Here is a 14773-nt window from a genome sequence, read left to right as displayed (position 1 = left end):
TGTGCCAGGCCTGCCTCCCGGGTGAGCAAACGCCGTGTCCACCGCGGTCAGCAGGAAATACAAAGGCGACAGAGGGGTGTCGGAGGGAATTCCACCAGTGGTCACAACCTGCATGCTGCTCAGCCTGCCCCAGGAAAAGGTATCTTTTTCCTAATTTATTGATTGACGTCAGAGAGGGAGAGAGAGAGAGAGAGAGAGAAACATCCAGGATGAGAGAGCATCATGGATCGGCTGCCTCCTGCACGCCCCACACTGGGGATGGAGCCCGCACCCCGGGCCTGTGCCCTGACCGGGAATCGAACCCTGACCTCCTGGTTCCTAGGTCGACGCTCAACCCCTGAGCTACGGTGGCCAGGCAGAAAATTTTTTTTAATTCAATTTTATTGTTAAAAGTATTATAGATGTCACCTCCCCACCCCTTAAAAATATAAATACATAAATAAAAAGAAATATTTGTCTAAACCCTCCCCCCAAAATTTTTTTTCCATTTTTTTAAAAAATATATTTCATTGATTTTTTACAGAGAGGAAGAGAGAGGGATAGAAAGTTAGAAACATCGATGAGAGAGAAACATCGATCAGCTGCCTCCTGCACGCCCCCTACTGGGGATGTGCCCGCAACCCAGGTACATGCCCTTGACCGGAATCGAACCCGGGACCCTTCAGTCTGCAGGCCGATGCTCTATCCACTGAGCCACACCGGTCAGGGCTTTTTTTTTCCATTTTTATTTCCTGTCCTCGTCCCGGTTACTCAAACCGCAGCAGGTCCCCGCCGGCTGCCCTCGAGGGTCCGGGTGGGCGCGACGGGGTCACTTCTGCGCGTGGCTCTTGTCGTGCCTCCTGATGATGTCCATGAGGTTGGCGCCCGTGACCAGCGGGTTCTGGGCCTGCCGGTCCCCCTGCTGCTCCCGCCGCTGCTGGTCGCGCAGGTACGGGGAGTGGAGCAGCTGCGGCGGCAGGAGGGAGCCCGTGGGCTTCACCCTCTTGGCCACGTCCCAGAAGAGCCGCTTGGCGTTGTTGTTGATGAAGGTGATGGCCGTGCCCTTCTGGCCTAACCTCCCCACGCGGCCGACCTGGAGCGAGAGGCAGAGAGGGGGGAGGGGCTGCAGGATGTTCCCGCAAAACAACGCCAGCGCCCCGAGAAAGGAGAGGAGGGCCCGGGATGTTGGGATTAGCTTGGCCGAGGCTAACGGTCGTTCAGGGAGCGGCCGCCGGAATAGGTCTCTCAGTATATGTGTGAGGTCGGTTTAGTGGCTGCCACGGGCAGGTTGTTAAGAAAGAGAGCCCAGCCCTAGCTGGTGTGGCTCCGTGGAGAGAGAGTCAGCCTGTGGACTGAAGGGGTCCCGGGTTCGGAGATTCCCGGTCAGGGCACGTGCCCGGGTTGTGGGCTTGATTGCCAGGGTGGGGCGTGCAGGAGGCAGCCGATCCGTGATTCTCTCTCATCATGGATGTTTCTATCTCTCCCTCCCTCTCCCTTCCTCTCTGAAATCAATAAAAAAAATATTTAAAGCCCTAACCGGTGTGGCTCAGTGGATAGAGCGTCGGCCTGCGGACTGAAGGGTCCCCGGTTCGATTCCGGTCAAGGGCATGTACCTTGGTTGCGGGCACATCCCCAGTGGGAGGTGTGCAGGAGGCAGCTGATCCATGTTTCTCTCTCATTGATGTTTCTAACTCTCTATCCCTCTCCCTTCCTCTCTGTAAAAATCAATAAAATATATTTTAAAAAATACATTTAAAAAAGAGAAAGAAACAGCCCAAATACGTATGTGTATATATACGCATGTGCACACATGTACATGCACGTGCACACATGTGCATATACACATGCACACATGTGCATGTGCATTTCTGCAGCGTGAACACGGATGACCACTCCGAGGTGAGGGCTTACTTTGCATTTACATCTCTTGTTACTCGTGTTCCTTGTTACTGTGTGAATGTGTGCTCCCCGGATGGAAACAGACAGACGGACGAGCGAGGCCTGAGCCATCCTGGCGGCGGGCGGCCCCCCCCCCACCCCCCGGTGTGACTGCGTGCTGCTCCGTGAACACGAACGCGGAGGCCGACCTTGGCCCCGGAGGAAAGGTTCGGGCGTTCTAGCAGCACCCTCTGCGTAGGAAGCAGAGCAGCTTCTTACCTATTTTATTTTATTTCCTTAAATATATTTCATTATTGATCTCAGACAGGAAGGAGAGGGAGAGAGAGAGAGAGAAACATCCGTGATGAGAGGGAATCACTGATCGGCTGCCTCCTGCACGCCCCCCACTGGGGATGGAGGCCACAACCCGGGCTGTGCCCTGACCGGGAATGGAACCGTGACCTCCTGGTTCATAGGTCAGCGCCAACCGATGAGCCACACCAGCTGGCGCTTCTTACGTATTTTAATATTTTAGAAAGATCCCCCCACAACGTGACTCCGAGTGTGGAAGGAAATGAGCCCCGGTTATTTGGAAACGGCCTCCTGGACCATCATCGGCTCTCTGACACGCGGCGGGAGGAAGCGGGGTGGGGGCACCGAAATGTCATTAAGTCCGAGCACCAGGCTGGGGGCAGCGTCTCGGCCTGAGGCCTCCTGGGCGGCCCGGGTGAAGGTGGCCCCCGGCGGGGGGGGGGGAGGGGGGGGGGCCGCTGCGGGCACCGGAGAAAGGCCTCCCTGCAGGGCCGGTAAGTGAGGCCGGAGAAGGAAGCCGGCAGCGCCGGGGAGATAACGGCTCAGAGGCGGCTCTGTGTGCGCCCGAAAGGAGAGCTCCCGGTTGGCACCTCCGGCAGCAGCGGAGAGGGACGCGCTTGAAAAGGGAAAGGCGAGAGCGACACGGATACGGGGAAGAGATGAAGACACGATTCCTCAAAATCCAGCGCTGTGCCGGGCTCGTGTTCCGGCCAGATGGATCCATGGAAAACAAGCCTCTCCCCCCAGGCCCCCCCCCCCCCGCCTTTTTCCTCTGGTTCTGAAAGCCATTGAACTTGCTCACTGAAGAGAATAAGAAATATAAAGGAGCCCTGGCCAGTGTGGCTCAGTGGATAGAGCGTCGGCCCACGGACTGAAGGGTCCCGGGTTCGATTCCCGGTCAGGGCACATGCCCGGGTTGTGGGCTCGATCCCCAATAGGGGGAGTGCAGGAGGCAGCTGATCCATCATTCTCTCTCATCATGGATGTTTCTATCTCTCTCTCCCTCTCCCTTCCTCTCTGAAATCAACAAAAATATGTTAAAATTTAAAAAAAGAATAGAGCCCTGACTGGTTTGGCTCAGTGGATAGAGCGTCGGCCTGCAGACTGAAGGGTCCCAGGTTCGATTCCGGTCAAGGGCATGTACCTTGGTGGCGGGCACATCCCCAGTGGGAGGTGTGCAGGAGGCAGCTGATGGATGTTTCTCTCTCATCAATGTTTCTAACTCTCTCTCCCTCTCCCTTCCTCTCTGTAAAAAATGAATAAAATATATTTAAAAAAATAAAAATAAATAAAAAAAGAATAAAAAGGAAATCAAAAGAAATAAGAAACCAATTACTTAAGAAAATGTAAATGGCATTGTAGGTTATTTCTAATTAGGACTTAAGCACAGAGTTTTTAAAAAGCAAAATTTAGTTTATAGGCATATATACCTTAAAAGCACAGAAATAAAAATCAAGTTTCATGTCCCTCACAGAACTGTTTCCTTTCACTCGTCGTTATATTGACAATGGCTTTGCCCAAGGAAAGTCACGCGGTGACACAGAAACCCCCTTACCTGGTGCACGTACTCGTCCATACTCGAAGGCATGTCGAAGTTCACCACCAGCTTGACCCTGACCAGGTCCAGCCCTCGTCCCAGGACGCCCGTGCTCACCACCACCTCGTGGGCGCCGTCAAGCAGGCCCTTTGCAGAAAGGCGACAAAATGCATTGTTCAGAGCAGCGGTCCCCGACCGGTGAGGTCCGAAAGGTTGGCGACCCCCTGAGAACTGTCTCATGTGGTTTTATAGACTGGAGATACCTTTCCTTTTCCCGATACTTTCTGCAACATTGTTGCAGTATCTTTTCAAGAAGGAAACTTAGTATCCCAGGGGGAAATGGGTGTGGCTCAATCCGTCCAGGCTCCCCCGTCCCAGGGATGTTTTCTATTCCTCAGACAAACCTTTCCCAGAGGTGAACTATGCTCTGCCCCAGCCCACCCTGATGTCAGAAACGGTGGCTTCTGAAGTTGTCACCTCGTGAGCGGACGATCCCTGGGGACCAGGCTGACCGCTCCCCAAACACAGAAGCTGGCAGGAGGGACAGTCAGCTTCGGTCCCTGCCTGCCTCGAGTTCTGAGTCCTTAAAAAAAGGTCTGCTTTAGCCCGGCCGGCGTGGCTCAGTGGTTGAGCGTCAATCCATGAACCAGGAGGTCACAGTTCGATTCCCGGTCAGGGCACATGCCCGGGTGGCGGGCTCGATCCCCAATAGGGGGCGTGCAGGAGGCGGCCGATGGATCTCTCTCTCATTTCTATTTCTCTCTCTTTATCCCTCTCCCTTCCTTTCTGGCCGGTGTGGCTCAGTGGGTTGGAGCATCCCGTACACCAAAAAGGTTACTGTTTGATTCCCGATCCGGGCAAAGGGCACATACATAGGTTACGGGTTCCATCCCCAGTTCCATCCCGAGAGACAACCGGTGGATGTTTCTCTCCCTCTTCCTCCCTCTTTATCTAAAATCAATAAAAACATATCCTCGGGTGAGGATTTTTATTTTTTTATTTTTTATATATATTTTTGTTGATTTCAGAGAAGAATGGAGAGGGAGACAGAGAGAGATAGAAACATTAAATGTGCCCTAACCGGTTTAGCTCAGTGGATAGAGCATCGGCCTGCGGACTAAAGGGTCCCAGGTTCGATTCCGGTCAAGGGCATGTACCTTAGTTGCAGGCACATCCCCAGTAGGGGGTGTGCAGGAGGCAGCTGATCGATGTTTCTCTCTCATCGATGTTTCTAACTCTCTACCCCTCTCCCTTCCTCTCTGTTAAAAAAAAAAAAAAAAAAAAAGGCAATAAAATACATTTTTTTAAAAAAAGAAATATTAATGAGGAGAGAGAACCAATGATTGGCTGCCTCCGGCACACCCCCCACTGGGGATCGAGCCTACAACCCAGGCACGTGCCCCCCGACGGGAATCGAACCCGGGACCCCTCAGTCCGCAGGTCGGCGCTCTATCCACTGAGCCAAACCAGCCAGGGCTCGGGTGAGGGTTTTTTTAAACAGGGTCTGCATTAAACACCGGCTGGTTATACCAGTGTCTCTTGAAAATGAGGCAAAACGGATTCCGGGACCGCGATGACATGGGGGGCCGCGTGTCGAACCTCCAGGATGCTCTTCCTCTCCGCCTGCGGCTTCTCCGAGTGCATGGACACGCTCCTCAGACCCGTGACCTTCTGCACGGCCTCGCTCAGCAGGTCCGCCCCGAGCCTGCAGTCCACAAACACCAGCACGGGCGGCTGGAAGAGTTTCTTATCCTGGGAGGCAAAGGACGCGCGTTAAGGTTCCTCGGAAACATCCTCCCCGGGAAGTTCTCCTGCCGCGTCCGTCTAAGCCGGTTACCGGCAGGTTCATAAACATCGTGAGGGAGGGAGAAGGCACAGCCTGTTGACACGAGTGTTTTTCTTTTCTTTTCTTTTAAAATATATTTTACTGATTTTTTTACAGAGAGGAAGGGAGAGAGAGAGAGTTAGAAACATCGATGAGAGAGAAACATCGATCCGCTGCCTCCTGCACACTCCCTACTGGGGATGTGCCCGCCACCAAGGTACATGCCCTTGACCGGAATCGAACCCGGGACCCTTGAGTCCGCAGGCCGACGCTCTATCCACTGAGCCAAACCCGTCAGGGCCAGTGTTTTTCTATAAAATATGCACAAACACCAATGGACACAAGACACTGGGGGGTGGGGGGGAAGGCATGTGCCAGGGGGTAGGCGAGGCCGGGGGAAGGTCAATGGGGAAAAAAAAGGAGACATATGTACTACTATTTGTAATACTTTAAACAATAAAATAAAATTAAAAATAAATAAATAAGCCCTAGCCGGCTTGGCTCAGTGGATAGAGCATCAGCCTGTGGACTGAGGGGTCCCGGGTTCGATTCCGGCCAGGGGCACATGCCTGGGTTGTGGGCTCGATCCCCAGGGGCGGGTGTGCAGAAGGCAGCTGATTGATGATTCTCTCTCATCATTGATGTTTCTCTCTCTCCTTCTCTCTTTTTCTCTGAAATCAATAGAAATATATTTTTAAAAAATTTTCATTGCCAAAACCGGTTTGGCTCAGTGGATAGAGCGTCGGCCTGCGGACTGAAGGGTCCCGGGTTCGATTCCGGTCAAGGGCATGTACATTGGTTGCGGGCGCATCCCCAGTGGGGGGTGTGCAGGAGGCAACTGATCGATGTTTCTCTCTCATCGATGTTTCTAGCTCTCTATCCCTCTCCCTTCCTCTCTGTAAAATATCAATAAAATATATTTAAAAAAAAAAATATTTTTCATGGCCCTGACCCGTTTGGCTCAGTGGATAGAGCGTCGGCCTGCGGACTGAAGGGTCCCAGGTTCGATTCCGGTCAAGGGCATGTACCTTGGTGGCGGGCACATCCCCAGTGGGAGGTGTGCAGGAGGCAGCTGATGGATGTTTCTCTCTCATTGATGTTTCTAACTCTCTATCCCTCTCTCTTCCTCTCTGTCAAAAACGCAATAAAAAAATTTTTTTTCAATTTTTCATGGCCCTAACCGGTGTGGCTCAGTGGATAGAGCGTCGGCCTGAGGACTGAAAGGTCCCGGGTTCGATTCCGGTCAAGGGCATGTACCTTGGTGGTGGGCACATCCCCAGTAGGAGGTGTGCAGGAGGCAGCTGATCGATGTTTCTGACTCTCTATCCCTCTCCCTTCCTCTCCGTAAAAAAATCAATAAAATATATATATATATATATATATATTTTTTTTTAAATACATTTTATTGATTTTTTACAGAGAGGAGGGGAGAGAGAGAGAGACAGTTAGAAACATCGATGAGAGATAAACATCCATCAGCTGCCTCCTGCACACCCCCTACTGGGGATGTGCCCGCAACCCAGGTACATGCCCTTGACCAGAATCGAACCCGGGACCCTTCAGTCCGCAGGCCGATGCTCTATCCACTGAGCCACACCGGTTAGGGCAAAAATATATATATTTTTTAAAACTTTTTCATGGATTCTCACAGGATTCTGAGACAGGTAAAGCAACTCATTAGTAGAGACCTGGGCTAAATTCCCCGAAAGCTGCCCCGAACACGCCTTCTCTTAGGACCGGTGAGACGTGCGGGCGGGACCCATGGGCCGGCCTCCCCAGCGCGGCGGCTCACGTTTAGGATTTCAAACAGCTTCTTCTTCTTGGCGGGCTCCTCCACCCACAGGACGATCTGCCGCACGTTGGGGCAGGGCCGGTTCTTCTCTCCGGCCGTGATCCGCACCGGGTCCCGCAGCAGCTGGCCCGCCAGCTGCTCTATGCTGGCGGGGATCGTGGCCAAGACCAGCACGGTCTGACAGTCGCCGGGGACGTGTTCCAAGACGTCCAGCACCTGTTGCTGGAAGCCCATCTTCAACATGGTGTCGGCCTGAAACAACGGCGTTTTATTGTATGGTTTTGTATCGAACGAGAGGCCCGGTGCATGGAGATTCGCGCAAGAACGGGCCTTCCTTACCCTGGCTGCCGGCCCCGCCTCGGCTCCGGACGGAGCTGCCTTTCTGCCTTCCCATGCTGCCCAAGGCGGTGCAGAACGCGTGGCAACGACACAAGCGTCCCGCCCAGCCCCCGGCCGCTGGGCACCTGTGTATGCAAATGAACCCACCATCTTTGTTGGGTTCATTTGCATACTCGCTCCTGATTGGCTGGTGGGTGTCGTGAAGGTACGGTCAATTTGCATCTTACTCTTTTATTAGTGTAGACTTCTTATCAATTTCAGAGAGGAAGGGAGGGAGAGAAACATCCATGAAGAGAGAGAATCATGGATCGGCTGCCTCCTGCACACCCCACGCTGGGAATCGAGCCCGCAACCCGGGTGTGTGCCCTGACTGGGATTCGAATCGTGACCTCCCGGTTCATAGGTCAACGCTCAACCACTGAGCCACGCCGGCCGGGCGGAAACACCATTTTAACATGAGCCCGATTGGACGTTAAAACCCAGGGCCACCCAAGAAAAGACTCCGGTAACAAATGAAAAACTCTTACACAGAAACAGCTACCACCATGTCAAAACGCGAAGGATCGACTGGGGAAAAAGACACATTTATATGAAAGTATATACCATGTCACTGCGTTACACAACTCGGATACAGTCAGAGGTGATCAAAGTCGGAGGTACGGGCAACGGTACGGCTGAGTCTGTTTTCTACCCATTAGAAACAGTAGCCGCCCTGACCGGTGTGGCTCAGTGGATAGAGCGTCGGCCTGCGAACTGAAGGGTCCCAGGTTCGATTCCGGTCAAGGGCATGTACCTTGGTTGTGGGCACATCCCCAGTAGGAGGTGTGCAGGAGGCGGCTGATGGATGTTTCTCTCTCATCGATGTTTCTAACTCTCTATCCCTCTCCCTTCCTCTCTGTAAAAAATCAATAAAATATATTTAAAAAAAACAAAAAAGAAACAGTGGCCTAGGGTTCGATCTCATGCCCACGCCTTCGCTTAGCTGCGGTCCGCACGGGACGAGTTTAAGCAGCACCACGTTTAAGAAGACAGGCCAGCCTGACTGGTTTGGCTCAGTGGATAGAGCGTCGGCCTGCGGACTGAAAGGTCCCAGGTTCGATTCCGGTCAAGGGCATGTACCTTGGTTGCGGGCACATCCCCAGTGGGGGGCGTGCAGGAGGCAGCTGATCGATGTTTCTCTCTCATCGATGTTTCCAACTCTCTATCCCTCTCCCTTCCTCTCTGTAAAATATCAATAAAATATATTTAAAAAAAAAAAAAGAAGACAGGCCAGCCTGGCGGCGTGGCTCAGGGGTTGAGCATCGACCTATAACCAGGAGGTCACAGTTCGATTCCCGGTCAGGGCACCATGCCCAGGTTGTGGGCTCGATGCCCAGTGTGGGGCGTTGCAGGAGGCAGCCGATCCATGGTTCTCTCTCATCGTGGATGTTTCCATCTCTCTCTCCCTCTCCCTTCCTGTCTGAGATCCATAAGAATATATTTTATAAAACAGCCCACAAACGGCAGAGCACCGGGCGACGAACGTTTCCCGTCACTCACTTCATCCACGACCGCGATCTTCACGCCGCGGAGCTGGACGGAGCTCTGCTTCAGGATGTCCAGGAGGCGGCCGGGGGTTGCTATGACGACCTGGGGAAAAGGCGAAAAGCACATAAAAAATAAATAAATGCGGGTAGCCCGGCCGGTGTGGCTCAGCGGCTGAGCGTCGACCCGTGTACCAAGGGGTCGCAGGTTCGATTCCAGGTCAGGGCCCACGTGTGGTGGTTCAGTGAGACGCCTGTGTGAGCGTCCGACCGTCATGGCGTGCGGCGCGCATCCATGAACACGTCCCTCCCCTTTTCCCACAGGGAACCAACTTCGAAAACGCTCGCACGGCCCTGACCGGTGTGGCTCCGTGGATAGAGCGTCGGCCTGCGGACTCAGGGGTCCCGGGTTCGATTCCGGTCAAGGGCACGTACCTTGGTGGCGGGCACATCCCCAGTGGGGGGCGTGCAGGAGACAGCTGATGGGTGTTTCTCTCTCATCGATGTTTCTGACTCTCTCTCCCTCTCCCTTTCTCTGTGTAGGAAGTCAATAAAAATATATTTTAAGCCCTAGCCAGCTTGGCTCAGTGGATAGAGCATCAGCCTGTGGACTGAAGGATCCCAGGTTCGATTCTGGCCAAGGGCACATGCCTGGGTTGCGGGCTTGATCCCCAGTGTGGGGCGTACAGGAGGCAGCCGATCCATGATTCTCTCTCATCATTGATGTTTCTATCTCTCTCTCCTTCTCCCTTCCTCTCTGAAATCAATAAAGAAATATATATATAAAAAATTTTTTTTTTTAAAAAATGCTCGCACTGACTTGGCAAGAATACAAAGGCCACCGAGGATCACACGCAGCCCTTTCTCGAGGAAGGAGACCCCGGTCCACATGGCTGTTCAAGGGATGCCCCGCAGAACGGGCCGCTCACCTTGACCTGCTGCCGCAGGCGGTGCAGCTGGGGGGGCAGGGGCAGGCCCCCCACCAGCAGCGCGGTCTTCATGCGCGGCAGGCCCTTCATCAGCTCTTTCGCTTGTCTCTCTATCTGAATGGCCAGCTCTCGCGTTGGGGTGAGGATGAGCGCGGACGGACACGTGCCCTGCAAAGACGGAAAACAGACCTAGAGACACCAGCAGTCCATTCCTGTGGATATGAGCCCATTTTTTTAAAAAATACACACACACATATCTACATATATATACATATGTATGTGTGTGCGTGTACATACACACGGAGTGGCCAGGTGATGATGATCTCTGAACGCATAATAATCTGGCCACTCAGTGTGTGTATATGTATATATATTAGAGGCCCGGTGCATGAATTCGTGCATGGGTGGGGTCCGGCCAGCCTGGCCAGGGGGAGGGGACATGGGCGGTTGGCCGGCCTGCCTGCTGGTCGAACTCCTGGTCGAGGGGACAATTTGCATATTAGCCTTTTATCATATAGGATGTACACTGAGTGGCCAGATTATTATGCGTTCAGAGATCATCATCATCTGGCCACTCAGAGTGTGTGTGTGTGTGTATGTATATGTGTGTATGTATATGTGTGTGTGTGTGTATATATATATATATATATATATATATATATATATATATTAGAGGCCCAGTGCATGAATTTGTGCATGGGTGGGTCCGGCCAGCCTGACCAGGGGGAGGGGACATGGCAGTTGGCCGGCCTGCCTGCTGGTCACACTCCTGGTCGAGGGGACAATTTGCATATTAGCCGTTTATCATATAGGATGTACACTGAGTGGCCAGATGATTATGCGTTCAGAGATCATCATCATCTGGCCACTCCGTGTATATTTTTTATTGATTTCAGAGAGGAAGAGTTCAATGATTCTCTCTCATCATGGAAGTTTCTCTCTCTCTCCCCCTCTCCCTCCCTCTCTGAAATCAATAAAAATATTTTTTTTTAAAAAAAATTCCCTAAAGTTACGTTTTTCAGACACACTCCTCACTTGTAAAGGTCCAGAGGATCGCTTTGCACCTTGAACCCCGGTGAGCGTGGAGGTGGGTGGGTGCGTGGATGCCCCACTTATTCCAGGCGAACCTGAACTCACCTCGAGCAGGGCACGTATGATAACGGGCAGGAGGAAGGCGGCCGTCTTCCCCGAGCCCGTGTCCGCGCTGGCCAGGATGTCCCGCCCCTGGAGCCCCACGGGAGTCATCTGCATCTGGATGGGGGTCGGCACCTCGTAGCCGGCCGCCTTCAGGTTGACGTTCAAGGTCTCGGGGAAGCCGCAGTGCTCAAAGTCCACGATGGGCCTCGCCACAGCCTGCCCTTGGACGCAAATGCCCAGCTGCTGTTTGAGGTTCTCCACCTGGTCCTCCCGGAGGCCGGCGATGAAGGGGTGCTCTCTGTAGACGTAGGGCGTCGGAAGCGGGGCCTGCGGCGGCGGCGAGCCAGCTCCCGGGGGGCCGCCGAGCGCGGACCCCTCTTCCTTCTCCTTCACGAGCAGGAGGTGCCTGGCCTTGCACTCCAGGCTGCACACGTCCTCGTCCGTCTCGTCGCAGATGTACTCCCCGAAGCGGCCGCAGACCACGCACACCGGCTCTCCCGGCTCCGCCCAGCGCTGCGTCTTGGAAAACGACTTGACAGGCTCTTCCGAGGGAGGGCTGTCCTGGGCGCCCTGCTCGGGCCCGGCCTGGGGCCTGTGGGCAGCTGCGGCGTCTCCGGTGGCAACGGCATCCGCTGGGTGACCGCTCCCCGCATCCCGCAGTGCGACTTCGGCGTCTGGTTTGGCTTTCTTGGCGGGGCAGCCTTGGCCGCCGTCCGGGGCATTCCTCTTGACTTTGAGAGATCTCGGGACAAACATCCTTCACGCTTCTGTGGAGGAAATTATATAGGATGAGGGTTATTTTTAACGCAGTGAAGGGCCCAGTGCAAAGTAGCAGGTGGTTATCCTGGAATCAGCCTGGTGTCCCCGGGTTTTGCCTCAAAGGATTTAGAGGAAGTATCGGGACATTACCTATATGGAGCTGTTCTTCCATTCACCAGCTTTCTCGGATGGAAAGACAGCATCCTTTCCCACACACACATGCACATGTACACAGACACACATGCACGCACACACCTCACACACTTATACATACAGAGACGCACATACCAACAGAGACACACGTGTACACACGTGCACACGTAACAACGCAGGGACACATACCTACACACATGCACATATACCAACATAGAGACCCATGCACACATACCGACACACATGCACATACTTATACATACACAGAGACACACAGACACAGAGACACACACGCAGCCCGTGCACACAGCCTACCCCTGCTTACTGTCTGCTTGCACTCGGAAACAGCAGACATCACACACATCCAGGAGTAAATCCTATTGCATTTTCACAAAACAGGGCGGATACCTCACCATGGGAATCTTCACAGTGAAAACCGCCAAGCACAGAGGGAAATGCTACTTTGACCCCGTACGTAACCAGCCACGGTGCTCCGTGCTTCATTAAGTCAGCTGACCTTCGGGGTCCCAGGCAGGTGCGTGTCCCCCATAAACACACACACACACACATCCTAGGCTGGGTCTTCTCCACAGAGGGCTCACAGCAGCCCTGTGTCAGGGCCCAGGGTGCCCGCCGTCACCAGGAGCGTCTGTGCAAATGACCATCAAATACGCTCTTACACATTTTTCTCAAAAATAATTCTTAGGGCAAACGGCTCGATTCCAACAACAACAAAAAATGCAGCTGGGGGTCTGCAATGACGATCTTAAGGCTCCGTGGAGCGCGGCTCTCTGGGGGCGCTAAAAGCTGGGAATGCAGAGTCCAAGGGCGGCACCCCTCGCCGCCGGCGCCCCCCACGTCTCCACCCCCCACCCCCAGCTCCCGGATTCAGCTCTCACCCGCGCTGCGGCCTCGTACCCAGAGCGCCTGCGCGTCCCGGCGGCCCACACCCAGAGCGCCTGCGCGTCCCGGCGGCCCACATCCAGTGCGCCTGCGCGTCACGGCGGCCCAGCGCTCAGAGCGCCTGCGCGTCACGGCGTTGCTAGGAGACGGGGCGAGCGGAGAGCTCGGCAGGATGGGAGGGAGGGTCCCTCCTACTGCCACGCCCTAGCGCCCGGGTCCGGATAGACGAAGGCCGGAGCCGCCGGGCCCGCCGCGTCCCCTGCAGCTCCTCAAGCGCTGGGTCGGGCTTCCTGCCTACAGACTCGGCTTCACCGCTGCTGGGAGGGCCGTGCGGAGCGGAGTCACGTCTCCGGGTTTTGGGTGGGGCCGCGGCGCGCCCTAGATCGATGGGGAAGGCGGTGCCAAGCGGGGGGGCGGAGCTATTGGTGGGAGGAGCCGACGCGAATGGGGGCGTGGCCAGACCCGGGGGCGGGGATCCACGCGCTGTCCCCGCCCCTTCCCGGCTCCCGGCTGGAGGGAAAGCTCGGAGCCGGATTTGGGCTGGGAGGCTGTCCCTGCAGGGAGGGGGCGGTGTGGGGATCCTCTTGGAAGAACTGACGTGATCGCGTGGGCCGGGGTTGGCCAAAAAGCATCAGACGGTCCCAAAAGACGACGGAAGGGGCGGCGCGGGGCCGGGAACAACGACAAAGTGGGAAGTCTGCGTGTAAAGGGGGGGTGGGGGGAGGCCCCGGCGCGGCCTGGACGCTGGTTCTGCCTCTGTGGGCTGGCCAGCACGACTCTAAAATTAAATCGAGGCTGTTTCATGTGGCGTGTTTCCGCCACGGCCACACCCACCCCGACACCAGAGAGAAAATAACACAGTCTCGGGGCTGGGTCCCTCCTGGCTGAAGGTCCTCTGATGGGCAGCCTCTGAGCCACGTGCCCCCAGCCGCTGGTGGTGCAGAAGCCATGGGGACGGGGGAGGGGAAGGGGCTGAGGACTCGGGAAGTATATTTTGCTCAGATGACATTGCTGGGCCCAGCAGGCATGGCTCCCTGGTTCGATTCCCCCCCTGGTTGTGGGCTCGAACCCCGGTGGGGGTCATGCTCATGCAGGAGGCAGCCGATCCATGATTCTCTCTCATCATGGATATTTTGATCTCTCTGTCCTCTCTGAAATCAATAAAAATATGTGGGTTTTTTTTGTTTTTTTTTACTTTTTAATATATTTTTATTGATTTTAGAAAGAGGAATGGAGAGGGAGAGAGGGATAGACTCATCCATGATGAGAGAGAATCATGGATCGGCTGCCTCCCGCAGGCCCTCTGCTGGGGATCCAGTCTGCAACCGAGGCATGTGTCCTTGGCCGGAATCGAACCCAGGACCCTTAAGCCCACAGGCCGACGCTCTATCCAACAGCTAAGGCATGTTGGTTTGTTTTGTGTGTTTTTTTTTTTTTTTTTTTTTTAAAAAGCTCAGATTCAGGCCCTGACCGGTTTGGCTCAGTGGATAGAGCGTCGGCCTTCGGACTGAAGGGTCCCAGGTTCGATTCCGGTCAAGGGCATGTGCCTTGGTTGCGGGCACGTCCCCAGTGGGGGTGTGCAGGAGGCAGCTGGTCGATGTTTCTCTCTCATCGATGTTTCTAACTCTCTCTCCCTCTCCCTTCCTCTCTGTAAAAAGTCAATAAAATATATATTTTTTAAAAAAAGAAAAAAAAAACTCAGATTCA

The 14773-nt window shown here is 54.4% G+C and overlaps 1 protein-coding gene across 9 annotated transcripts; it reads right to left on the bottom strand.

Moving 5' to 3' along the window:
• Positions 1 to 371: 371 nt before the first annotated feature.
• Positions 372 to 13136, bottom strand: DDX59 (DEAD-box helicase 59). Of its 9 annotated transcripts, none has more exons than XM_080651376.1 (8): positions 13063 to 13136; positions 11252 to 12018; positions 10115 to 10282; positions 9202 to 9291; positions 7324 to 7575; positions 5237 to 5458; positions 3725 to 3853; positions 372 to 1072 (listed from the first exon to the last, which is right to left on the bottom strand). In XM_080651376.1, exons 2-8 carry the CDS (start codon positions 12005 to 12007, stop codon positions 809 to 811), a joined length of 1881 nt encoding a protein of 626 aa, XP_080507502.1. In that variant the 5' UTR covers positions 12008 to 12018; positions 13063 to 13136; the 3' UTR covers positions 372 to 808. The 9 variants fall into 9 exon arrangements, with proteins under 9 accessions (XP_080507502.1, XP_080507506.1, XP_080507507.1 ...); XM_080651380.1 differs by having other exon boundaries at positions 5306 to 5458; XM_080651381.1 differs by having other exon boundaries at positions 5306 to 5458; positions 12577 to 13069.
• Positions 13137 to 14773: the final 1637 nt, after the last annotated feature.

Source organism: Plecotus auritus (genome assembly GCF_963455305.1).
Source record: "Plecotus auritus genome assembly, chromosome: 14".
Taxonomy (NCBI): domain Eukaryota; kingdom Metazoa; phylum Chordata; class Mammalia; order Chiroptera; family Vespertilionidae; genus Plecotus; species Plecotus auritus.
The sequence above is the reverse complement of the archived record's forward strand: the minus strand, read 5'-3'. Positions and strand labels throughout refer to the sequence as shown.